This window comes from Syngnathus floridae, chromosome 9 (genome assembly GCF_059516105.1).
Source record: "Syngnathus floridae isolate MCC-2025c chromosome 9, RoL_Sflo_1.0, whole genome shotgun sequence".
Lineage (NCBI taxonomy): Eukaryota > Metazoa > Chordata > Actinopteri > Syngnathiformes > Syngnathidae > Syngnathus > Syngnathus floridae.
The window spans coordinates 13138654-13164318 of NC_142421.1; the positions used below are offsets into that span (position 1 = coordinate 13138654).

Here is a 25665-nt window from a genome sequence, read left to right on the forward strand (position 1 = left end):
TATTTTTATCAGCTATTTGAATACGATCGTCACCGCACCCTTGTCCGCCACGACGAAGCACTAGGTCCCTGACCTATCCGTAGTACGCATAAGTCCCTGACTTTACCGTACACGTTACACACGTAAGTTTCAAACTTATTCACCGTATGTATCTTAACTTCATGCACACCTTATTTGATCTGAACGACAGTCTCCTCTTAAATTTCCTCTTTCAATTTGCAGCATTTCGACTTATAGTAACAGGTATTCTGCTTACCTTATCGGTGATGAGCTCAGGGTTGAGGAGACGTCGTACCAGCTCAACGTTGTGCGCTTATTCCAAATGGTTCGCCGACCGGGAGACAGTGTCCCTGACACTGTCCGGTGTCTTGGCTAAAGACCACGAGTTGTCAATTACCCTTCTCTTGACATCACGTCCACGGTCACCAAGAAATTGTTAGGTTACGGATTTTAGTTATTGATCTGACTCCAAATTGCGACACTTAACACATAATTTGCTATGTCCTAATCCACACACTGGCGCACCTAACAATTTTGCGAGTTCGTTCTGTCAATGAGAAGACCAGTAGCTCAATCAGACCAAATTTACCAATTGTTTATTCCTGACAAAGCGCACTACAGGCCTGGGTCCCGGGTCCCTCACACTAAAACTCGTGCGTTTTTGTGACCACCAAAAGACGACACATTCTTCCGGGTTGCCCAGTTTTGAAGAAACACAATATGAATATTAAAGCATGCAAAATATTGTGAGATGATTGGTCGATGGTCATCTCCTCCCCGTCCAGGTGTTGCTGAGGTCAGGCGGTTGGGTTTTCCCCGCGAAGCCCGGCCACATAGACGTGCTGTTGTTCTCGTTTCTCACCGACCTTGAGGTGTTCTCGTCCGGTACTCCCTATCTGGGCCTATTCCACAACACTTCGAAGAAAACAAGTTCATGCAGTTTGCCGGCACATTCTTCGCCACCCACCAATCCACACGAGCACTCCAATACTAGATATGAATATGATTATAACACAACCTTAAAAAATATGTTTGCAAACTCCCGAAAGCACATTTCCCTTTATTAGTTTAATCATGCTTCCAACCGTATCTTTTCTTTGTTAGGCAAAATATTTCCCTCTGTGCAGAGCGTTCAGTAGTAATCAAAAACTGGCATCTAGCATTAGTCAAAACATAAGATACAATCAAGTACTGAACGGTCAAGACGACTCTGCCCGTGTCCATGATTTAGAGAAAAACATCAGGCATGCATTACACAGTTCCTTAAGGGTCATTAAGCTATTTAGGCAATATATCAAAAGTCATTTGTTATTTCAAAGTGCTCAGAAATATATATCAGATCATAAAGTTATAAAAACCTTTCTCATCACCACTTATCAAAAATGTCTAGTTATGTCTTCTTTATTGATTTGGTGTGTAGGTATAAATATATGCTTAAAATGTTTCTTTTATTGATTTAATATGTGAATATACTTGTCTGCTTATGTACTTTATTCAATGAGGTTTGAGCATATCTGTTTTTGTAGCTAGGCAGGACTTTTTGTATTTCGACCTCATTCCTTCACGATAGAAGCGGATACATTGGAACATAACCTACACTCTAATGTATTATTTGACATGGTATTAAATGCGTGGCTTTACAAAAATAGTCATTGAAGCCCACCCTTAGCCTTGAGTGCCATTGGCATGAGGCAAAACGCTTGAAAACACACACTCTCGCCCAATTAAATAACCATTCTGAAACACAGGACATGTAAGATAATATTTTTTAATCATTAATTACACCATTATAGCTCAGACATTTATCCAAACACAAATAATTAGTGACAACCCCACAACTATCGAAACACATCAATGATATAAACTGGGTGACATAATCGTCCTTGACATTGGTACATAATGTAAACATTGTCATGCGGTCCGTTTATTTTTCCGGATTTCTGTCTTGTCTGTGTCGTCACTTCACTTCCTGTTTTATTTTGTCATCCTTTCCGTTTCAGCTCGTGGTTCCTTCCTCTGTTTTCGGTTGTCTTGTATTCCCTGATCCCGATTGTGTGCACCTGCGTGGTTTGCGCTAATTGTCAGCACCTGCGTCCCAGCCCTTTTGTGTGTATTTAGTCCGTGTCTTCCCCTTGTCTTGTGCCAGTGTGTCTTGGCTCGTCCCGACAACCAGCGATTCCTTGACGTCCGAACTCCCAGTAAGATTCCTCCTTTTTGTCTCGCCACAGAGCGACGCCTGTGTTGGAATAAATCAGAGAAATCCGAGTCCACAACACACGATGATCAAAAAATACAACTCAAGGCGTCTCTTGCGAGGGAAACACTCGGCAAAAAGTCCAAACAAAAAGCGTCGCACTCGGGCGAGACAAAAAGGGCTATGGGGGACTAAATACACACAAAAGGGCTGGGACGCAGGTGCTGACAATTAGCGCAAACCACGCAGGTGCACACAATCGGGATCAGGGAATACAAGACAACCGAAAACAGAGGAAGGAACCACGAACTGAAACGGAAGGGATGACAAAATAAAACAGGAAGTCAAGTTACGACACAGACGAGACAGAAATCCGGAAAAATAAACGGACCGCATGACAAACATTAGCCTAAGTGCAACTCAACGTTGCCGCATTGATCGTAAGCAGGGCTGAGGACAGTATTCCTACGCGCATTCTCAACAGCATGATGAAAATAAAATTGAACGTATTTTTTTTATTGTCGGACTCGGTGGACTCGGTCAAAATCAGCACCGAGTCCTAATCCGAGTCCGGCAAAAATAACCGAGTCCGACCGAGTCCGAGTCCCCGAGTCCACAGCCCTGGTCAGCACTCCCATGAGCACGACTGAAGGCTGTCGTAATCGATTGATAATGTTTACAGAAGACACATTTTTAGCCAGTTTTTCCTTGAAAACCCCTTCACGAAATGGAGTCGCACACCTACACAACTAGCACCACACATTATTACACTTAATTTGGTCAATTACGAGGATAGAATTTAATTATAGTGAAATGGCACCAAAGAACAGTTCGAGGGGCTTCTTCACTTGCAGTTTTTAGTTTATTTCGCAAATGACTGGAAAATATTTTTTGCACTTTTTATTCTAAACGGCCGGAGAATTTGTTCTTGAAACATTGCTGTTACGCTTTGGTGACGTCACGAGAATGCGACCGCTGATTGGACAGTGGCCTTGCTATGACGCACCACAAAGCTCCGGGCTAGCTCGTTTAAGCAGCACCTCGCGATCAAACGGAACAATTGGCTAACAACAGGTGAGTTCTACTTTGCAGCATATCGCTTACGGCCCGGCGAGTAGTACCAATGTCACCTGGATGAAGTCATCTGGTAAAAACACTAACGAATCCGAGCGCTAGTGAGCGGTTAGCATCACCAGGCAGGCATGCAAACCAAGCTGGACTTGTTTGAAATTCGAGGCCCTCTTCACTCTCTCGTTGGCTTCGGAACGAAACTGACCTGTCTTTTCCTATTCGAGTGAGATGCCACGGCAATACTCCGAGGGATGGTAGGTCGTTGCAATTGTAAAAATGCTTGCAAAGATGCCTGGATGCCAGCTTGAAGGGGTCTTTAAGACGGAAAAAATGCAGACATTACCCACAAATCTTGACGCCAGAAACCTTTCAAGCAACAGATAGATGTTGAAAAGACGCGACAGCCGCAGCCCCCCCCCCCTCCCCGCGTGCACACACACACACACACACACACACACACACACACACACACACACACACACACACACACACACACACACTTATAGGAAAGGTGAAAGTCAAAGAAAGAAATTTGAAGTCATTAACATGACCATTGTCGTCACCTAACATTACTCAATTATGAGTCGAGGTCATTTGAGCAAGTTGTGCTGTTTGCCCCCCACCCAATCAGTGGTGACCCCACCATGGGACCAGAGCGAGTTTTCCCACCGTGCGAGGATGACGACAAGAACCCACGTGACGGAGATGCGGTCAGCGGAGCGGCATGGAGCGGGAGTGAGGAGGATCAGGAGGGGGAGGGGACAATCCAGCAGGTCCCTTGGGAGGAGGACGGAGGGGGCTACTCGTACCAGCCCCTCAATCAGGATGGGGATGACGCCCCGAATCTCCAGCACAGGATGGAGGTCGGAGCCAGCCGAGACTGGATTTTGTCTTGCATTGGCCACGAGTCACAGTGTCATGGCCTTCTTTTGTGGTGCAGGTAATGGGTCTACACCTCCTAGACGCCCCGCCCTCTGACAACGATGAGGACGACCCAGAGGAAGCGGCGGCCGAGAGAAGCCGCGCTTCCATCCCCATGGATGCTGGTCAGTGGGGCTTTTTTTCGGAGGAGACAAAATCTCGAACGGGATTGAAAACGTGGTACTTTGACTATGAGTGACTGAATGACTACATGCATTCATTCATTGCCCACTCCCAAGTTACCGCATGGGGATGGGCAATGTAGTTGTATTTAGTCTGTTCCAAATCAGATGCAGTGGCTCGTGGACCTGGATGGTTCCTGCACCCCAAAAGCCGCTGGTGGCTATGACGGCTTTTGGATTGGAGGAACTGGCCAGGTGAATGCCCCATCTGCAAAACCATCCAACATCTTTCTGGCGCAGCCCATGTGGAGCTGGTGAAGAGGACCATGGCGGCGGTGGCGTTGCCGTCACCGGGCGTGCCGTCCTGGGCGCAGGAGATCTCTGACGACCAGTGGCGGGACGTCGTGCGGCGTGCACTGAGTGGCCGCCGCGCTGCTGCCTTACGGTGCGCAGGCCTCAACAACACTTGAGGAACGCCGTTTTCCACCTTCGACATGACAAACAACCCAAATGACATGGGCCGAGGCGCCTCTTCTTTATATTGTCTTTGATCCAGTTGATTTTCTCCTGTCTCTGCTTTGCGTTTTGACGCAAGTGTATTGCTGCCAGAAAGCACGCGCTGGTGCACAATAGTTGTCATGTTAACTTTCAGTTCAGGTGACACGTTTAGAAGATGTAAGATGAACTCCTTACCAGTGATGCCGTTGACTGAGCGCTCTTTGCTTTCTTTTTGGGCCACATGTGCAATTCAATCTTGCCATGTTACAACAGGACATTGAATACATTTCCGTCATGTGGTGTGGTCCCGTGGACAACAAAATGTTTAACATTAAAAACAAGATTTGTGCTGCTCTGGTTAAATCGGCTGTACAGTTTGGAGAACAAGTATTGGATACACTGCTGATTTTTCAGGTTTTGCAACTTGCAAAGCATGTAGTAACACAAAACTACAGAAAATCACAGTAGATGATCTTCAAATAATTTGCATTTTATTGCATGACATAAGTACCGTATTTGCCGGTGTACAGGTCGACTCGGTGTATAAGTCGACCCCCTAAAATTCGACGGAAATTTACGATTTTATGATATATCCTTTGTATAAGTCGAGCTCAATTGTTGCATTATATTAAACTTCAAAATTCAATATGCGAAATTTATTGACGAAATGTGTTCAAATTCCGGGAGGCCGTGCGCATGCGGCTGTTTATAAGCACCGCGGAGGAGATCGCGGCCGGCGAGCTCGCGCACGCCGCCCGGCACCAACGGGAGGCCGGAAATAGCTCCAAGCCGAGCGGATCGGCACTTTATAAGCACCGCGGAGGAGATCGCGGCGCCTCATTGGACTTCCAGCGGCCGGCGAGCTCGCGCACCCGCCCGGCACATCCGGGAGGCCGTGCGCACGAGCCAAGTGGCCAAAAATAGCCCCCGCCGAGCGGATCGGCTGTTTATAAGCACCGCGGAGGTGGTTGCGGCGCCTCATTCGACTTCCAGCGGCCGGCGAGCTCGCGCACCCGCCCGGCACATCCGGGAGGCCGTGCGCACGAGCCAAGTGGCCGAAAATAGCCCCCGCCGAGCGGATCGGCTGTTTATAAGCACCGCGGAGGTGGTTGCGGCGCCTCATTCGACTTCCAGCGGCCGGCGAGCTCGCGCACCCGCCCGGCACATCCGGGAGGCCGTGCGCACGAGCCAAGTGGCCGAAAATAGCCCCCGCCGAGCGGATCGGCTGTTTATAAGCACCGCGGAGGTGGTTGCGGCGCCTCATTCGACTTCCAGCGGGCCGCGCACTCGCGCACGCCGCCCGGTTCAAATTTTCTAAGTGCAACGCACAATGAGATGCATGAGAAACGGCCTTGGTTACCATCACATTTGAAGCGATGAATACGAAGTTAAATTTTATGACTCGGTGTATAAGTCGAGGTCGATTTTTTTCGGTCGATTTTGGATCGAAAAAGGTCGACCAATACACCGGCAAATACGGTATTTGATTATCAACCAGTAAGAATTTTGGCTCTCACAGACCTGTTAGTTCTTCTTTAAGAAGCCTGCCTCTTCTCCACTCATTGACTGCACTTGTTTAAACTCATTACCTGTATAAAAGACACCTGTCCACAAAATTAGCCTCCAGCCTCTCTACAATGCCCAAGACCAGAGAGCTGTGTAAGGAGATCAGGGATAAAATTGTAGACCTGCACAAGGCTGGAATGGGCTACAGGACAATAGGCAAGCGGCTCGGTGAGAAGGCAACAACTGTTGGTACAATTACCGTATTTTCTGGACTATAAGGCGCACCTTAAACGAATGGCCCATTTTAAAACTTTGTCCTTATATAAGGCGCACCATCATGTCAGATTTTTAATCCAAATCAAATCATTCTCCATTTTATCTTATTTCAACTTCAGATGCAACAAATTACTTTATAATCACAAAATAATGATCCATAGTCTTTTTGATTCATAGTCTTCAGTGGGCCACTAATGATTGATTTCATGACACAATACTTCGGGCCAGTTTAAATTTAGGAATTTGGTCCATACAAAGGCACACCAGACTATAAGGTGCACTGTCGGCTTTTGAGAAAATTTTAGGTTTTTAAGTGCGCCTTAAAGTCCGGTAAATACGGTATTAGAAAATGAGAAAAATTCAAGAAAACGGTCAATCTCCCTCGGTCTGGGGCGCCATGCAAGAGTTCACCTCGTGGGGCATCAATGATCATGAGGAAAGTGAGGAATGAGCCCAGAACTATACGGCAGGACCTGGTCAATAACCTGAATAGAGCTGGGACCACAGTCTCAAAGAAAACCATCAGTAACACACTCATCGAGGATTAAAATCTTGCAGTGCACGCAAGGTGCCCTTGCTCAAGCCAACGCATGTCAAGGCCTGTCTGAAGTTTGCAAATGATCTGGATGATCCAGAGGAGGAATGGGAGGTCTGATGAGACAAAAATATTAACTTTTTGGTTTAAACTCCACTTGTCGTGTTTGGAGGAAGAAGAATGATGAGTACAACCCCGAGGACACCATCCCAACTGTGAAGCATGACGGCTTAAACATCATTCTTTGGGGATGTTTTCTGCAAAGGGAACAAGACGACTGCACTGTATTCAGGGAAGGATGGATGGTGCCATGTATCACGAGATTTTGGCCAACAAGCTCCTTCCCTCAGTAAGAGCATTGAAGATGGGTCACGGCTGGGTCTTCCAGCATGACAACGACCCAAAACACACAGCCAGGGCAACTAACCAGTGGCTCCATAGGAAACATCTCAAGGTCCTGGAGTGGCCGAGCCAGTCTCCAGACCTGAATCCATGAGAGAATCTTTGGAGGGAGCTTGAAGTCCGTGTGGCCCAGCGACAGCCCCGAAACCTGAAGGCTCTGGAGGAGATCTGTATGGAGGAGTGGGCCAAAATCCCTGCTGCAGTGTGTGCAAACCTGGTCAAGAACTTCCATCACTCACAGTTGAAGAGTACCTATGATAGAAATTACAGACTTCTACATGCTTTGCAAGTGGGGAAAGCTGAAAAATCAGCAGTGTATCAAATACTTGTTCTCCCACTGTATTTGAATTACATTGACTTTTCCGCAATTACAAAACAGGCCATCCGAACACCCGAGTAAATGCAATTAGCCACAAACTGGGCGCGGAACGGCTGCAGTGCGGTTTCTCCACGGAAGGAATGCCAGTGCACTGCAACTCACACCGATGGCAATCAAATGCGTTGCGTCTCTGGGAATCTCGGCCACAAGATCGCCGGGGTGGGGGTAGGGGGGTGCACGCTTAAGCGCTGAGTTTACGTTATTAAAAGAGAGCTATTTGTAAACAATACCCATCCATTATTTAACATTGATACGTTTTCTGGACATTATTTCTGGGACTTTGGCTCTTCTACCATGGTTAAGCACGTTTTGTTAGGGTTTTGTTTGGTCATGTTCTATTCATTTCGAACTCTTTTTTCGCCTTTCAAATGTTCAACTCATGCCAAGCTGTGTAGTTAGATGAAATTGATCTGTCTGTAGGTTGTAGATGTGATTTTTCGTGAATTAAAAGGAAAAACGAGTTTGCTAAACGTTTTAAATATACCTGATTAGCCTCGTACACCGGCGTCCGGGAAAAATCGAAGACTTGCGGTCAGCAAGCGAACGACGGCAACGTTCCACTGGCGCGCCGCAGCCAGTGTGAGTTGACTCATCAACTCCAATGCTTTCTATTCAAGACAGTGCCGCAGCCGTTCCGCACCGGTGTGAGTGAGGCAATGGCGGGCGGGCAAGGAGTAGCAGCTAGCTTTGTTAGCCGCTAAAGACACAAGCACTTCGAAAGCAACATGAGCTAAGCCAGGGGTGGGCAAACCTTTTGACTTGCAGTATTTCTGTGAAGTAATAGAAATGACATGTAAAGGTCATTGCTTAAAAGGTTTTTACTTTTACTAGGTAGTAAAGCATGGATATTCAAAAAAAGCTTTTTGAAAACAAATGATTTATCAACAGCATTAAAAAAATATTTAACCAAAAAACTACTATCAGTGATTCTCATTAAATACGACACTGTTATTATGAATAATAGTTTCTATCACTTCAGCGCCTGCGGGTCAGATTTATGAAATATGTTTTATCTAATGAGACGAAATCACATCAAACGGCAAACAATTTTACCAAATACATCATCTTGAAGAATCAGTGAAAGAACACATCTAAATAAAGTAATAAAGAAATCAATAGTATTGTTGGTCTTCCTTTTTTTGCTAGTGCATCATGGTCTGGAGTAAAATTTGTTGTGGTAATTCTTAGGATAGAGCCGAGGTGTCGGTCCGTTAACCTAAATCTGTGTCCACCTTTCTTTTCCTCGGGCCACTCATTTTAATGGAAGGATTCCTGGGGAAGGTTTGTGGGTGGCATTAGCGTAAAACTGTATCTGAAAGCTCAGCGCGCGAATTACGAGAATGCTGACGTCACAGCCCACACTCGAAATTCGGCACTGATGGAAATAGAGTGCGGAGTGTGCTGGGTCCGTACTACTTAGTACGTACACGCACTTGTGAGTGTGCACAAGCTTTCTGACACGGCTTCCGGGAGTAAATGCGCTGGCGGGCTCTTCCCTATCTATTGGGGAAACATAGTAATTGCAGGAAGAACGACCAAAAATAAGTTAATACAATTTACTCAGGTTTGGCGGGCCGGATTTAACGGCCCCGTGGGCCGGATGTGGCCCGCGGGCCGTAGTCTGCCTATGTCTGGTCCAACCACTACCTTCAGAATCCATCCTCCTATACTACTCTTGAGTGGGTGACTCTGCCTAGCCTGCGTGACACTGTGTGACCTTGCAGTCTTAACTGAAATCAATGCCCATGTGTGCCATGGCCAGTGAAAGCAAGAGACTGCTGCACAATCATGTGTGCCAAAGACGCTCGTTCTAACAAGGTAATCAAGTAAACCACTTCTTCAACATTCAGGGGGATTCTTCAAGTCATTACCGCATGGCAACACTGTGTTGACTCACGAAGGGGTGCCACCGATGTATGGGTCTGCCTTCCCGTACTGCGTCCTGGTTTGGTCCCAGATCCTCCCCTGTCGGGCGTGGCGTCACTCAGCTGACGCCCACGAAGTGGATCTGGTCCGAAGCACAGTCAACCGCCGCATCCACAACATTATTGCAGAGGTGGGCGGCATGTCTCTGACCCACGACAACATCCGCTGCGGGGCCAACACGGGCCTCTACCAACCCGATGGAGTGCATTTGTCGCACAAAGGAATGGATGTGTTCAATGGGAACCTGCATGACTTTCTGGAGAAGTGGCCTGAGGAAATCAGTGCCACCGCCGCCTCCCAATAATGCCATCTGCAGTCTTCTTGTCTTGGCTCAAACAGCAGCTTTACATCTGAATTAGTTTTTTTTAAACGTTTAAATAAATCTCGTTTGACCTTTGCTCTTGATGTGTGTGCTTTTATGCGAGTGGCGTCAGTGTGGAGATGAAGCAGCAACGTAAAGGCACAGATCATTTTCCAAAAGCCTTTGCATCCTGACCTGAGTCAAGTAAGGGAACTGCTACCCTATCGACTTCAACGCACACGGTCACAGTGACGCTGAACGGGTTGTTCTATTTTCCCAGTTCTTTATCTCTAATGCTCAATATGCTCATAGTAATTCCCAGGAAGCTGCATTCTCAGTTGAACTATAACGTATGCCAGAATGGTCGAGACATGGCCGTGGAGCCTTTTTCACTGAGATTGTGGAAGGTCTAACCCAGGGGTGGGCAAACTTTTTGACTGGCGGGCCGAATTTGGTTCTAAATCTTGACCGGGGCGGCGAACCAGGAGCAGATAGATGTAGTGTTTGTGGTAAGTAATAGAAATGACATGTAAAGGTCATTGTATAAAAGGTTTGTACTTTTAGTAGGTAGTAAAGCATGGATATTCAAAAAAAGCTTTTTGAAAACAAATGCATTTATCAACAGCATTAAAAAAATATTTAACCAAAAAACTACTATCAGTGATTCTCATTAAATACGACACTGTTATTATGAATAATAGTTTCCATCACTTCAGCGCCTGCAGGTCAGATTTATGAAATATGTCTATCTAATGAGGCAAAATCACATCAAACGGCAAACATTTTGACCAAATACATCATCTTGAAGAATCAGTGAAAGAATACATCTAAATAAAGTAATAACGAAATCCATATTATTGTTGGTCTCCCTTTTTTGCTAATGCATCATGGTCTGGAGTAAAATTTGTTGTGGTAATTCTTAGAATAGAGTCGAGGTGTCGGTCCGTTTACCTACATCTGTGACGGGCTTTGTTAACATTCATGTGGCTGAACATGTGCTCACACACGTAGGTCGAGCCAAATTGTCCACTCTTTTTTTAAACACTCGGCACTCAGTGTCCTCCTTTCTTTTCCTCGGGCCACTCATTTTAATGGAAGGATTCCAGGGGAAGGTTTGTGGGTGGCATTAGCGTAAAACTGTATCTAAAAGCTCAGCGCGCGAATTACGAGAATGTTGACGTCACAGCCCACACTCGAAAATTGACACTGATGGAAATAGAGTGCGGAGTACTACTTAGTACGTACACGCACTTGTGAGTGTGCACGAGCTTTCTGACTCGGCTTCCGGGAGTAAATGCGCGGGTGGGCGCTTCCCCATCTATTGAGGAAACATAGTAATTGCAGGGAAAACAACCCCCCCCCAAAAAAAGTTTAATAATAAAATTTATTCAGGTTTGGTGGGCCGGATTAAACGGCCCCGTGGGCCGGATATGGCCCGCGGGCCATAAATTGCCCATATCTGAGCTAAGCCCTCTCACCTTATCACCACATGGTGCAGGGACAACAACCTCCTGCTGAACATCAGCAAGACCAAGGAGATTGTTGTTGACTTCCGGAAGGGTCACACCCAACACCTGCCACTGACCATCGACGGAGCTGTGGTGGAGAGAGTGAGCAGCACCAGATTCCTGGGGATGCACATCAGTGAAGACCTCTCCTGGACCATCAACACTGTATCACTGGCGAAGAAAGCTCAGCGCCGCCTGTACTTCCTGCGGAAACTCAGGCGAGCAAGTGCTCCACCAGCCATCATGACCACATTCTACCGTGGCACCATTGAGAGCGTCCTCTCCAGTTGTATCACTGTGTGGTGTGGAAGCTGCACTGACTACAACATGCAGCGCATAGTGAACAAAGCTGGTAGGATTATTGGTGTTTCACTCCCCTCCCTGAAGGACATTTATACCTCCCATCTCACATGCAAGGCGACCACGATTGTGAGAGATGTGAGTCACCCCGCTCACACTTTGTTTGATCTACTGCCCTCTGAGAAGAGATACAGAAGCCTGCGCTCCCGCACCACCAGACTCACCAACAGCTTCATACTCCAGGCTGTTAGGATCCTGAACTCTCTCCCCCTTCCACCCTCGGCTGCATAACGTCCTAGCCTTTTGGGCCACGTTGGCTGCCTTGCACTACTCCTCCTGTACTTTTGCGCTCTATCCTGACTGTGTGCTGTATGCACAATTGCTCCATTTGAACCACATTGCTCTTATTTATTTATTATTTATGCATTTCTCTTATTATTCATTGTATATGCCTTCTTGTCTTTAGTTTTTGTATTGTTTACTTGAATGTTTCGTTGTCCGTGGACCTATATAATATAATATAATATAATATAATATAATATAATATAATATAATATAATATAATATAATATAATATAATATAATATAATATAATATATGATAATATAATATAATATGTAATATGTCTTGTCACCGAGGGACAGTAGGAAACGCAATTTCGATCTCTTTGTGTGTCTTGACATGTGAAGAAATTGACAATAAAGCAGACTTTGACTTATCTTTCTTGATTCGGTTGGGCATTCTGCTTGTTCTGCGGGCTCGGCACTCGGTCACTTTCCTCTTCACAGTGCAGTCACCTCATTGGCCACCAACGTCCACAACTGCTTTGCGCCCCGTGGACGCCCTTTTGCGATTGGCCACCTCAGTGGAACGACAAGGCCTCCTCCAAGAAACACCTTCAACCTGAAGATTGTCAGCAGCGTAAACTAAACTACATCAAGCAACTCAAGTGCACAGCAATGATGTCCGTCAGAGCTCAAATGTCACTTTGTTAAAATGAGAAATAATGGACAACTCATTGGTCATCTTCTATGATGGAGCTACAATTACAAACACTTACTCTATATTAACCAATAGTACTCATTCATTTGTGACTTTTTTCATTTCTGTGACCTATAGTTGATTGATGCATACTACAACTAAACTGTCATTGATTTTTAAAAAGGACAGGAGAAAAAGTGTCCCAAAGTAACTTTTATTAAAACATGGTTGCACAAGACAAGCAGAGGGAACCAAATGTTATGGATTTCCTAGACTAAGTTTGCAAGCACCAGTCCATCATTGTTCAAAGCGGAAGACCACCTACGCAAATATACTAACAGTACGACTGAAGTTGAATACAAAAGCGTACTTTACCTCACAAATGTTCAGCCAGGAAAAGAAATTAGGAAAAAAAATCCTTTTGTTTGTAATCTTGGAATGATGTTTTTTTTTCTTTTTTTGTTACGTGGTACTCTAGGTACGGGACCAATCCCTGTATAACAGAGAAGAACATGTTATCCAAGTCTTGAATTCTCAGATGAAAAACCAAAAGAATGTTGACGAACAAAGCCTTCAAATGAGAGCCTCCCTCGTGTCTCCTCCTACTCTAGGTTGACATTAGCAAGGAGTCCAGAAGAGTGGAGATTAATATTGTCTCGTCATTTTCAGGTGTCCCAGGGAGCTTTGGTTTAGCATCTCCTGGGGACTCCAATGGCTTCAGCAGAATCTGAGGGTTTCTGGTCAGAATTTCCTGCAGACTGGCTTTGGGCCAATAGAATCTGAGGGCTTCTGGTCAGAATCCCCTACAGACTCCAAGAGCTTCTGTTCAGAATCTCCTACAGACTCGAAGAGCTTCGGGTCAGCATCTTAGGCAGACTCAGAGTTTTTGGTCAACATCTTGGGCAGACTCTGAGATATTTCGGTCAGCATCTCCCTCAGACTCAGAGAACTTGGGGTCAGCGTCTCCTGCAGACTTTGAGAGTTTCTGGTCAGCATCTCCTGCAGACCCTGAAAGTTTGAGGTCAGCGTCAGCTGGAGAATCTGAGAGGTCTGGCTCGGCGTCTCCTAGAGACTCTGAGAGCTTGTGGTCAGCATCTTCTACGGTCTGCTCGAGATGATGCAGCCTGGTTTGGGATCGGGTTTGTCGGATGGGGACATGGGAGGATGGAGGAGATCTCTTTTTTGCAGTTTTCCCTGGCATTCTAGGAGCGAGAATAGATTTGAGCTTGGCCGATGTTTCACGGCGTGGTTCTGGAAAGCTCCTTGGGTTTTCATCATCTGGTTTGGCTTCACAAGTTTTAACATGCTGAGTTTGCGCCGCATGTGCTGGCGTGCTTTCAGGACCCTCTCCATGTGGACTCGCAACACAAGTGTCAAGCAGAACTCCCTCAGGTGCTTGCTCGGGGGTGGTCTGCAAAGACCAAACTGATTTGATTAGGAGCTCTGATTCGGACTGCAGTTGGAGGCTTTCTGGCAGTACGGAATCTGGCTGAGGAGATTCATTTGAAGGTTGGGCTGCAGAATGCGCCACTGGTTCAGTGATAAATGGACCTTTGTGGGTCTCACTTATGTCTACTACCCCTGACTTTAACAAGGACAAGGGTCCCGTCTTGTCCTTTGAACTGTAGAAGATACCAAATAAATCCTGGGCTTTAGCAGCAGCCAGGTTAGTTTTTGGTTTGTCAGACTTATGAGCGCCATCCACCATGCTGAAGGGGGGCGGTGGTTTGACAAATACCATGCGAGTCTGCTCACTCTCTGGGACACCGGGAGCGGCCACATCCGGCTCCATGTCCACCATTTCCACTTCAACAGTTGACTGAACAAATTGCAACACTTGGGGAGCCGGATTAACAGGCCTCGAAGGCAGGGGAGTGGCCCAGTTAACCTCAGGCCTCAAAGTCAGGGGAGTGGCCGAGTTAACCTCAGGCTTAACCTCGGGTCTCGATGGCAGGGGAGTGGCTGAGTTAACCTCAGGCTTAACCTCAGGCCTCGAAGGCGGGGGAGTGGCCGAGTTAACTTCAGGCCTCGAAGGCGGGGGAATGGCCCAGTAAACCCCAGGCCTTGACATGGGTGGAGTTGGTTTGCTCGCTGACGAGGCTGGATTTGACCCAGGTAAAGAGCTGGTGTCCGATGGGGTCGAAGGGAACCGAGGCGGGGCTGGTCTAACAACGCCTAGGGTAGAACTTGACCTAGGTAAGGATGAGCCCAAGCCCGACGGTGCAGAATGGAATGTGGTCGGCACTGGTCTGACAAATGCGAGGGTGGGACTCGATGCCGGGAACGCTGCTCTGGGATCAGACAAATAGTGAGACTGAGACACAAGTTGGCCAGGCTGGGACTCGATTTTGGAAGCGGCTGAATTGAGAGTGTCGCGCTTGGTTTCCGGCAGTCTCTCAAGAGGAGGAAAAATGGCTCTGTCCGGTATGGGTGAGCCCTGACGAACTATGAAGGGGCTGCCGGTGCTAAGAGCTGCGGGTTTTATCACAGTGCACTTTCTCCTCTGAGCTGCAGGAGGGGCTGAAAAGTCGGCAGGCACTGGCGACGGGTTGGCGCCACTCGATACCCGCGGCGCCATTGAGCTGTCAGTACCAGATAACTTTTGCGCAATTTCCTTAGCGAAGGCCACAGACTTTGCAAACGAGTCGTCATTGGCATCTCGTTGGTCGTCCTTGATGAACTCGGCAGCCGCTTTCTGGGCATCTTTAGCTAGCTGGTTCTCCCGTTTCTTCCAGGTGAACTTTCCGATGGTCGCTGGCAGCTTTGCGGTGTCCGGGTTCTGCTTGAGTAGTTTGGCTCTCATGGCCAGACTGGGTCCGCAGATGACTTTGGGCGGGTGGTAGGGCTTGAGCACAGCTTCCACTTGCTCTGAGGCACTTTGCGCATTCTTCTCCTTGTCTTGTTCACGCTGGTGTTTGTCTAACTTGTGTCTGTCGTCATGTTGTGGCCGGCGCTCGTACTGCTCTTCTTCCTGGTTGTGATTCCAATACTGACGTCCTTCTTGGCTTTGTTTGTGTCGTTCTTGCTCATCTCTCCTCCAATTGGGCCTCTCCTCTTCCTCTACAGCCCAATGGCACTTGTCACTTTTCTTCTTGGATCTCAATTTGTCCTCCTCTTCTATCCTGGCATAACAAGACATCCTCATAGTTTGAAGATCATTTTCCCTCTTCAACACTTTGGCTCTCTCTTCCTCCTGACCAGCTTTGGATGAGGCACCCTCTGTGCCAAAGTCCTTTTCACCTTTTCTCTCCTTTTTGCCTTTGGTTTTCTCACCCTTGTCTTCTTCATGTTTACGTTTTTTGCCTGTCTGGTTGGAGGCCAGCCCAGCTTGGCGATCCAGATTCCTTCTCTGCTCATACAGGGGATTCTTGTGCATTTTTTTCTGAACAAGTGGATGAGAGAAGAAAAAAATGTAAATGTCAAAGATTCCCAACGACAGACTGTGGATTAGTGTGAACTCAGATGTTCTGAATTCAGTGCAGAATGGAATTGGGCCAATGAGAAAGATGCCAGCAAATGTGTCACCTCGACAACAACCACATGCAATATAGCTGACGACGAGAAGCAGGAGCGGCCACCTTGCTTGCTTTGCTTGAGGGTTAGGGCAGGGGTCAGGAACCTTTTTGGCGGACAGAGCCATACATGCCCATTTTTTACAAATAATTTCCTGTGAGAGCCATACCATTTAAAAAAAAAACGATAGGCTAGACACAATTAAATGCATGTATTTTCATTAAGACCAACGATTTTTTTAGTGTACTAATGTATTATCTTTAATAAGGTCACCAAAAGAGCCGTATCTGGCTCGCGAGCCATAGGTTCCCAACGCCTGGGTTAGGGTGAAAGACACTCCAACACGCTTTACACGTGGCTCTTATCTCCGGCCTCGGGCCAAAGCCTCACAAGTCACATATCATACAGTAATCCCTCGTTTATCGTGGATAATTGGTTCCAAGACCACCCGCAATATGCGAAAATCTGCGAAGTAGTGTCACCCTCTCATTTTTGTGTATCAATAAACTTATATTAAACCATATAAGTGCATATGTTACCATTAGAACATTAAATAACAGTTTCAAACATGTAAATAATATAGTAATACGTAGTATAAATGACATACAGAAAATAATGTATAAATAATATAAATATGATACGTGTGTGTGTGTGTGTGTGTGTGTGTGTGTGTGCGTGTGCGTAACATATGTAGATGTAGCTAAAGTATACATACTGTAAATATATTTTTAGAACTCTTCTATTATAACAACTTTTTTATAACAAGGTACAAGTGTACATACTGTAAATCTGTTTTTAGAACTCTTTTACTATTATAATTTTTTCATAAAAAGGTACAATACTGTAAATATGTTTTGAGTTCTCTTATTATAACAACTTTTTTTATAACAAGGTACTGCAATTGTGTGTGCACTCCCTGCCTTCTGCTGGCGTGTGGGAAACTTTCGTGCCATAATTCCAAAAATTTAGAAGTTTTATTTTGAAATTTTGCTTTATTTTTTTAATTTGGAAAAAAATCTGCGATGTACTGAAGCTGCGATAAATGAAGCGCGATACATTGAGAGATTACTGTATTTGTTTCAAAAATTGATACTTTTGGTCAGTCAACACATGTGGGTGTTACTTTTACAAATGATTGACCAATCTAAAGCGTGGCTTGCGCAATGCTAACGATTGAACAAAGCTGCCATTTTGGGGGTCCCCCGCAAAGTGATGCTTTTGGACATATGAGGATTCTGCCCAATGCCAAAGTTAAAGCTAACGTGCCAGGTCAAACTCGAAGAGTTGCTGTCACAGGAGGCAACACAGGCGGCTGTTCAATACCTTGTAGTTGTCGTTGTGGTCGTGAGTGGTGACATGCTCTTCTGCGCAGATTGCGTCTCCAAAGAACTTTTCACACAGCAAACAGAAAAATCCGCGCACAGGAAATAAGAACTCAGAACCTGCAAGATAGCACCACAATAAATGTGACAGAGTCCACCAGGAACCTCAAGACGTCCCAAACGCACGCATTACCAGATGATAGACATGCGGTACCTTTGGCCGGTTTCATTAGCTTCTCTTCCGTCTGCGCTTTCTTCGCTGCTTGGGTGGGCGAGGAGGCCCACGGGCGCTCGTAAGGGTCCAGAGTCTGGAAAAGACCCGGAGGCAAAATCAGCTTGAAACTGGCAAAAAGGGCAAGTTTGGTCACGAGATGTTAAAAAGACAGGGAGACGGAGGGAAAAACAAAACTTAAAAACCCGGCAAAATTCAGATAAGCCTAGAGTTTGGCCCAACAGACGACATCCGGAAATCTGACAGAATTAACGACTGAGGTCAAGCATGGCAAACCTTGCGGTGGGTTTTGCTATGCAGGTGGTTAAAAAAATCGAACATGGATCCCGAGGTGAGGTTACAGCTTTTGCACCAATGGTTCCCAGCGTCGTAGTACTCAAAGGGCTCAGGGGGCGGAGATGCGGGAATGAGCAGTCGCCGGTTTGCTTCTGACACATCCTGCTAAGAAATAAACATGTGATTGTGAGCATTGCTGTGATGGCAAAAAGTTTGATCACAATATTCAAGTGTTGTTTTGAAGTGTTCCATGAAGAGCTTGTTGATTTGTTTGTACCTTCAGGGAGATGCCACCGTCGCCAGCATCATTTTGTTGGCCCTCGCCATCTTGTTGGCGCTCTGGACTGTGCTGCATGCGCGGCCTACTTATACCGGGACTGGCCAGCGCGTGGCCTTCCTGCGCCACCCGGGATGTCGAACGGGGACAGTCAGATGGTCCGAGCCCCAGGATGAGCGCCACCTTATCGATCTCACTGCGCTTCTTCTCGGCCACCTCGTGCTCCTTGCGCAGATTGGAGATCTGCATCATGATGTCCTCCTGCAGGAGGCTGATCTCCTGTAGGAGCGGATCTTTGTGACCATCCTTCTGGCGACGCTTCTTCCTCAGCAGCTCGCCTGAAAGCACAAAAAAACAACAACAAAAACGCCACTCAGTCGGTTGTCGCAATGCAATATCTTGAGAGGCGCGCTGGCTGCAAAGCAGCAGGAACTGTCAGTCATGTCAAAACGCATGTCGGACAGGCCACGTGTAGATGACTCAAACAGCGTAGATGCCAACACTGAGCAGACCGAAACGCACGGTGATCACTTAGAATTGGGGGCAAATTCCTGAGCGCGATTTTCGGTCCAGTGTAATGCGCCAAAATAAGGCTGGGAAGACGAACGGGAGGAAGAAGAAAACAAGCGTTCCGAGCAACGCATGTGCCAAGTGGGTTATTAGCTTGCTGCCGCCACTCAGGATGACGTCTCGCCTCGCTGGCTGGCTGGCTCAACTAACTATTAGCAAAGCTCCACTCCGAAATAAACAGCCAACGCTGACCTAAAGGTCATCATACACGGTCCTAATCCAGAATCTGCTTGGCTGACTACCTTCATGCCACAGCACCGTCGGTCCTAATGCAGTCCACCCTTCAAGCCAGTTGACATCTGCCCTTTGAGGTGCCCACAAGTATACATCATGACGGACACTTCCGCTGGTGTGCGTGCATGCGCTACCTTGCTGCTTGCGGAGTCGCTCCAGTTCCTTCAGGAGGTACTCCTTCTTTTTCATGCGCTGCTCTCGCTCCTGTCTCAGGTTCTCCCGCTCCTCCAGAACCTGAAAACCAGGTCATCGGCAAGACTCTTGGCGATGGCAAGGGGAGAAAGGGCACCAACCTTCTGCTTCTGGCTTTCATTGTTCTCCTGCTCTGACACCTGACAGAAAGCCGGTACCGCTCCCTTCCCGGAGACCCAAGGAGTCTTGACGGCACCTGAACAACAAGCCAAGGTCACCCTTCAAGGGTCACGGGCCATGCTGGGGATGCAATTAAAGGCCCCGGATGACATTTATCTTTAAATTGATGCCCGCCCCCACAGAAACAAAAGCAAACAACAGGGACATTTCCACTCAGTGACAAGTTTCACTCGTTGCTTTTTCCCTTCCGAGATTTACTTGTCATCCAATCAAACCGAAAACCAGCCCTCAGCTAAGCGGACACTGACTGACCTTTAACCTCAGGAAGTGGCGACGGCTGGGGCTCAGCTGCATGGTACGGCAGAGCTTGCATTAAGTTGTTGGCACCGGGCGTCGGCGGGAAGTTGGTGGCGCCGGGTGTCGGCGGCAAGCTTGGGGGCGGATACAAAGGCGGGGGCCACCGCGGTTGCGCGTACGGCTGGAAGTTCCCGTACTGGCCGTAGTCCAGCGACAGATAGCTGGGCGCCAGCATACCTGGAGCATGCGAGGGCGGGTAGGAGGGAGGGACGGGCATGGGCGCAGGGACGGGCGTTGCCGACAAAGGGGCTGCGGTGTCAATGGCGGCCGTTTGCTGTGGCGCCTCACTTATAGCGCTGCCGACATCTTTGCTCCAACTGCCTGCACGTCTGGCGTGGCGGACCCGTTTGTCGTGGTCCTCCTCTTCCTCATCTGAGCTGCGGCTGCGCCTGCTGTGACCTTCGTCAGAGCTGCCGGAGGAGTAACGTGGACGCCGTCGCTTGGGTGTCTTATTTCCATGCAAGCGCTCCTTGGTCCTAGCAGCCAGTTTGCTGATCTCTGTCACACCCAGATCCAAGCCGATGGTCTTCAAGAGGTTCTGAAGCTTCTGGTAGTCTTCCAGTGCCTGCTGATCGTTCTCCTCGTCTGGCGGCGGTTCGGAAGCATGGGAAACGGAGGCGTGAGCCGAGGGGGTCCAATCCGTACAGACCTCGCCACCAATGGGAGGCGAGACCACCGTAGGTATGGTGGCCGGCAGCAGATCGTCGTAGAGAACGTCCTCCGTGACATCACCGTACAAATCAAAGGCGTGGTTCTGGAGTGGCTCGGGCGGAACCACTATCCCGGGTTCTGCCGAGTCTCCATACAGGAACTTCTCCTCGTCGTCAATATCAGTGGCCAAACTCTTGGCTTCTTGGGCCACCGCCGCCAGGTCCAGCAAATTCAGGATCTCCTTGATTTCTGCGTTGAAGTCGGCCCGCTGCGACATCTGCGGGTCGGACCGCAGCTCGTTCAACACAGACGCCACGGCGGCCGAATCCATTCCTTTAACGGCCCGCAGGAGCTCCTCCGCTACGTGAGACAGGCCCGAGTCACAAGTCTGAACAACACAAACGCACACACAAAGTCACCTCGTGAACAAAGACGGCTTGGGGACTGGCACCAGAACTATTGGCACCAAATTGCAGTCGGCGTCCTTTGGCACAGTCCCAAATACAAAAGGCCCTCCCGGCATTGGGACGTGAAACTTGCTTGGCGAGTGCTGCCGCGCCCGCAGCTGCCACGGACAACTCAAATCGTTTAATTGCCTAACAAGCCAAAGCGCAAACTCCAAAGTGCGCTGTGGTCAGCTCAAGTTTCTGAAGCCTCCTTTTGGTTGCAAATGTCACCAGTTGCGCAGTTCGTGAGAAAAAAAGATGTTAGCAAAGCAACAGGGCTACGGCGCAGCTTAAAACAGGACCAAGTGACAAAGGATGGGATTGAAAAAGTCGCTTCAAGTCGCAAGCTGTGGAAATGTTCTTATGGTTCTCGCCAGCTTAAGGAGGCCATGCTGGCCGGGTGAACGCGCATGAGGCAACACCGCTCACTTTCACTGCACCACTCAAGCTTCAAAGCAATCGCAACTTGAACAGTCGCCTTCTTCAGCACAGAGCGATTCAATGTGCCGATGTGACTGAGTTTACTACAAAGCCAGTTAGCTTCTGTCGAGGTACTTTTGGGTTCTTTGGAAAGGACCATCCATCCATCTTCTGCACCACTTTTTCCCGCAGGGGTGGCGGGTGTGCTGGAGCCTATCCCAGCAGTCATCGTAGGCGGGAGGACACCCTAAACTGGGCCAGCCAATCGCAGGGCACACAGAGATGAACAACAATTCGCACTTATGGGCAATTTGGAGTGCTCAATCAGCCTTGTTTTAGGGAGGTGGGAGGAAACCAGAATTCCCGGAGGAAACCCACGCAGGCACGGGGAGAACATGCAAACTCCACACAGGGTGGAATCGAACCAGTGCACCACCGAGCCACCTGAAAAGGACCAGGGCGCGTTCAATGGGTATATTCAATGTGTTCAATGTGGTCATCGGAAGGAACGCACCCTCACCAACGGTGAGTGCTCGTAGTCGGAGCGTTTCTTGAGGATGGACTTGGTGGGCAGACACAACAATTCTTCCTGCTCCTTCCTGCGACGGGCCACTTCCAGTTCACTGAAAGGTTTGGCACGGGGGCTGCTGGAGCTGCTGCTGGAGCTGCTGCTGCGCTTCCTGCTGTGACTGCTGGCCCGGCTTGGGGCCCGGCTTGGGGCCCGGCTTGAGGCCCGGCTGGACACCCGTCCTCGACTGCGCCCTCTGGACGTGGACCGAGACTTACTGCGCCGCTGGCTGCGATGGCGGCTCTTGCTTCTTGCGCCACTTCTGCTGCGGACGCAACTGCGGTCCGGACTTCTGTCTCTGTGGCGACACACACAGCCAATGTTGACATCCTCCATTTCCATGGTGGGCAATCAGTCTCTGAGTGACATGTTTGAGGGATTTTCTCCAAAACATGTGACAGCACGCTTAAAATATTCTCCAAAACAAAACCATTAAAGGATGACCACTGATGAGTTATTCATTCGCTGAGGTTGTTGAGGCTTTTGTACATAAACAAGATTATGGTGCGTGTAATATGATCGAGACATACATATGGCTGGGGATCAAACCACCAACCTCTTGGTTGGGAGAATGCCACTTTACCACTGAGCATGCTGCCACGGGGTGTCTGCGGTTCTGGTAGCCCAAGCGGTCGGTATGGCCTGTTTCCAGATATGAAAGGCTTTTGATATTTTGGGAAAATCTGGGGAGTGAAGGATTGGCAATGCACAATGATTCACGCATGTGAATCGGCAATCCTTCACTCGTTCCTTACTAGCTCGCAGTCACCATTAAGGGGGAGTTTGATGCGGTAACAAGCGATGTGGCCGTTCCAGCTAGACTGTCATTTATGAGAAACGTTGTCACATTGCTACGTAGGTTTATGAGCGAATAAGAAGTTCGGACCTGTCGTGCTGACGTGGAGTCGTGGAGCTGGTCAGCTCGTTGCCCACCGTGATGACGAGTTTGTGGTCAACGGGAAGACGATGGCAAGGAGACGGCGACCTCTGCAAACAAGTTTGTCATCACGTCCGATAAACTATTTTCGTTGAACACTGCAAAAAACTCGAGATTTCTTTGATCTCCCCGTCCCGCTACCGAGCCAAGCCCCGGAACAAGCCACTCGTGTTCAAAACCGAAAGTTGCGCGTGTGTGTATTTGATTGCTCTGACCTCCCGCGGCGGAGCAGCGGAGCGGTGCTGCCCGCCTCGGTGTTCTGTTGAAGCGGGAGGATAGTAGCTGCGGTGCGGCGGAGGGCGATGGTAGTCGGAGTGTCCGCGGTAGTGGTAGTCCGAGTGGTACGGTGATCTGGGCCGATTTCGCTCATCGCCTCTCGGATGCGGGTACAGCCGCGGCGGCGGCGGGCCGCGGTTGTCGAAAGGCGGCCCATAAGAGCCCCTCGGCGGAGGCTGACCGCGGAACATGTTTCGACGAGAACTAACAACGATCGAACCGAAAGCAACAGACGCTACCGGTTCTTGCGCACGGCTTTGTGCTGAAAAGTGGAGCCAACAAAACACAGGCGGAAGCTAAAGGTTCGTTTTGACAATGCGATGCATACTAGGCTAGCCAGCCTCCTCCTTCTTTTTCTTTTAGTGGCAGTTGGCCCGCAGCATTCAGATGCATCACCGCCACCTACCGGTCACCATCGGAAATCTCTTTCAAAAGCAGGGCTGCGTGCAGTCATTTCACCCGGGAACTAAGCAGTAGAATCCTTTACCCGATCATTTTCTTTTTGATGCTCGCTACGCTAATAGTAACTACCAAAAGACTATATATTCTCAATTTAACTATTTAGTGCATGAAGAATATAGCGGTCTTCGATTGGTAAAATCCTGACAAGTTTTAAAAGTGATGAATATGAGACGGCGGCTCGGTGGAGGCACTGTGACACATTTTTTAGAATGTGTCAAAAGGGGGAGGTAGAAAAACAAAAACAACAAAAAAAAAAACAAAGGGGGGAATGGTGAGATTTTAAGTGTTTTCAGATTTGAGGGTTTTTAAGTCTTCAACATGCTGGACGGAGGAGAAGAAGCAGCTCGGCAGAAATGAAGTGAATGGGAGACAACATCATGAGATGGAGCCAAAGCCTGGTAACATGTGTGAAGAGTTTCAAAATAGCTTATAATAAACTGTAGACCTTCACAAGATAGGATCAAATAGGTGGGAGTGTATTAAATGTAAAAAATTAGAACAATAACATACAGACTCCAAACAAATTGGGAACATTATTATTATTATAACAAATTATGAACGTTAAAGTTTGAATAACACATTATTCACGTGATTCATTTGCAGGATAAACAATGGAAGGGATTGATAAACTGAACAAATTTAAGATGATTGCGGAAGTATTATGTCGAAAACAAATAGATTCAACAAGTTTTTTCCCTATAAAATGGTGCCGTTTGGGTTTGAAGTACATAGTCGCTTCAAAGGAGGAAAAGCATGATTTAAGATACGGGATTGATCGATGAGAAGGCTATCCCTTGTACCAGTGGGGTCAAACTCATTTGTTCACGGGCCGCAGTGTAGTCATAGCTTCTTTCGGAGGACCGGTATGACTGTCATACCCAAATAAATGTGTGAGCACCTCATATTATGTACCGTAATTTCCGGACTATAAGCCGCGACTTTTTTCCAAAATTTTGGACCCTGCGGCTTATAGTCAGGTGCGGCTTATATAAGATTTTTTTCGTGATTTTTGTGATGACTTGATCACTTTTACTCTTAACACTATTATATACAGTAAAAGCTACAAAACAAACTGACAAATAACTCATTTTCAAATCAGACGAGTAAAAACTGGTCAAATGTTTAAAAAAAAAAGATATTATTAAAAGTGAAGACAATTTGCAATTCTAATAATGACACGAATTTGATGCACAATTTGTCTTCGCAGACCACAAAGAATGATGTGGCGGGCCTTATCTGGCCCCCGGGCCTTGAGTTTGACACCTGTGATCTAAACCCTTTCTCTTACTCTGCCATGTCACTCAGAGATTACACAAAGCAGTGGCGCTGTTTGGACCATCTGCATTGTATTAACACCCAATCAGTCAGCTTTTAAATTCAATTCTTCTGACATTCTGCTCACCAAAAACAAGTTGTAATGAATGTGAACTTTTAATGCATTTTATTCAGAAGGTTACTTTGAACCTTAAACGGCGGCGCGGCGTACTTATGGATTTTTACGGCCTCCGGCATCCAGGGGGCGCTCTAGCAGGAAGCAAGAGTGAGACAGGTGAAGAAGAAATAATGCGCTGAAGAAGACGCGCTAGTTTGTGTTTACATTTCGCGCATCACGCACACACCCCCATTCACACAAAGACAGGAAGCTTTTATACACAAACCGTCATTATGGGGGACAAAAGAAATGCATATGATGCCGCTTTTAAGCTATACGTGTCGCTCGCTGGTTTAATGTAATTTAGCGCTTCGTGCATGAATAAGATTAGCATGAACAGACCCTCTTCACACTCGAAGAAATGCATAAAACCGACGACGAAAGCGAGACAGAAAGTGTGAGGCGAAGGATATCTAACGCTATTCCAATTGGACACTAAGGAGGAAGACTTCGATGGTTT

The 25665-nt window shown here is 47.6% G+C and overlaps 2 protein-coding genes across 8 annotated transcripts; one reads left to right on the forward strand and one right to left on the reverse strand.

Moving 5' to 3' along the window:
- Positions 1 to 3109: 3109 nt before the first annotated feature.
- On the forward strand, positions 3110 to 5169 carry mea1 (male-enhanced antigen 1). 2 transcript variants are annotated; one of them, XM_088385784.1, is made up of 5 exons: positions 3263 to 3341; positions 3431 to 3519; positions 3897 to 4128; positions 4206 to 4311; positions 4609 to 5169. In XM_088385784.1, exons 2-5 carry the CDS (start codon positions 3494 to 3496, stop codon positions 4776 to 4778), a joined length of 534 nt encoding a protein of 177 aa, XP_088241910.1. In that variant the 5' UTR covers positions 3263 to 3341; positions 3431 to 3493; the 3' UTR covers positions 4779 to 5169. The 2 variants fall into 2 exon arrangements, with proteins under 2 accessions (XP_088241911.1, XP_088241910.1); XM_088385785.1 differs by lacking the exon at positions 3431 to 3519 and having other exon boundaries at positions 3110 to 3268.
- Positions 5170 to 8222: 3053 nt separating this feature from the next.
- znf318 (zinc finger protein 318) lies at positions 8223 to 23683 on the reverse strand. 6 transcript variants are annotated; one of them, XR_015860600.1, is made up of 13 exons: positions 23251 to 23683; positions 22985 to 23085; positions 22045 to 22396; positions 21909 to 21974; positions 19969 to 21052; positions 19638 to 19732; positions 19479 to 19578; positions 18541 to 18878; positions 18264 to 18428; positions 17970 to 18063; positions 17757 to 17875; positions 13296 to 16302; positions 8223 to 12842 (listed from the first exon to the last, which is right to left on the reverse strand). XR_015860600.1 is itself a non-coding variant. In XM_088385780.1 (12 exons), the coding sequence occupies exons 1-12, from the start codon at positions 23500 to 23502 to the stop codon at positions 13798 to 13800; spliced, it is 5265 nt and encodes a 1754-aa protein (XP_088241906.1). In that variant the 5' UTR covers positions 23503 to 23683; the 3' UTR covers positions 13119 to 13797. The 6 variants fall into 6 exon arrangements, 5 of the variants coding, with proteins under 5 accessions (XP_088241906.1, XP_088241905.1, XP_088241904.1 ...); XM_088385780.1 differs by lacking the exon at positions 8223 to 12842 and having other exon boundaries at positions 13119 to 16302; positions 22051 to 22396; XM_088385779.1 differs by lacking the exon at positions 8223 to 12842 and having other exon boundaries at positions 13119 to 16302; positions 18264 to 18425.
- Positions 23684 to 25665: the final 1982 nt, after the last annotated feature.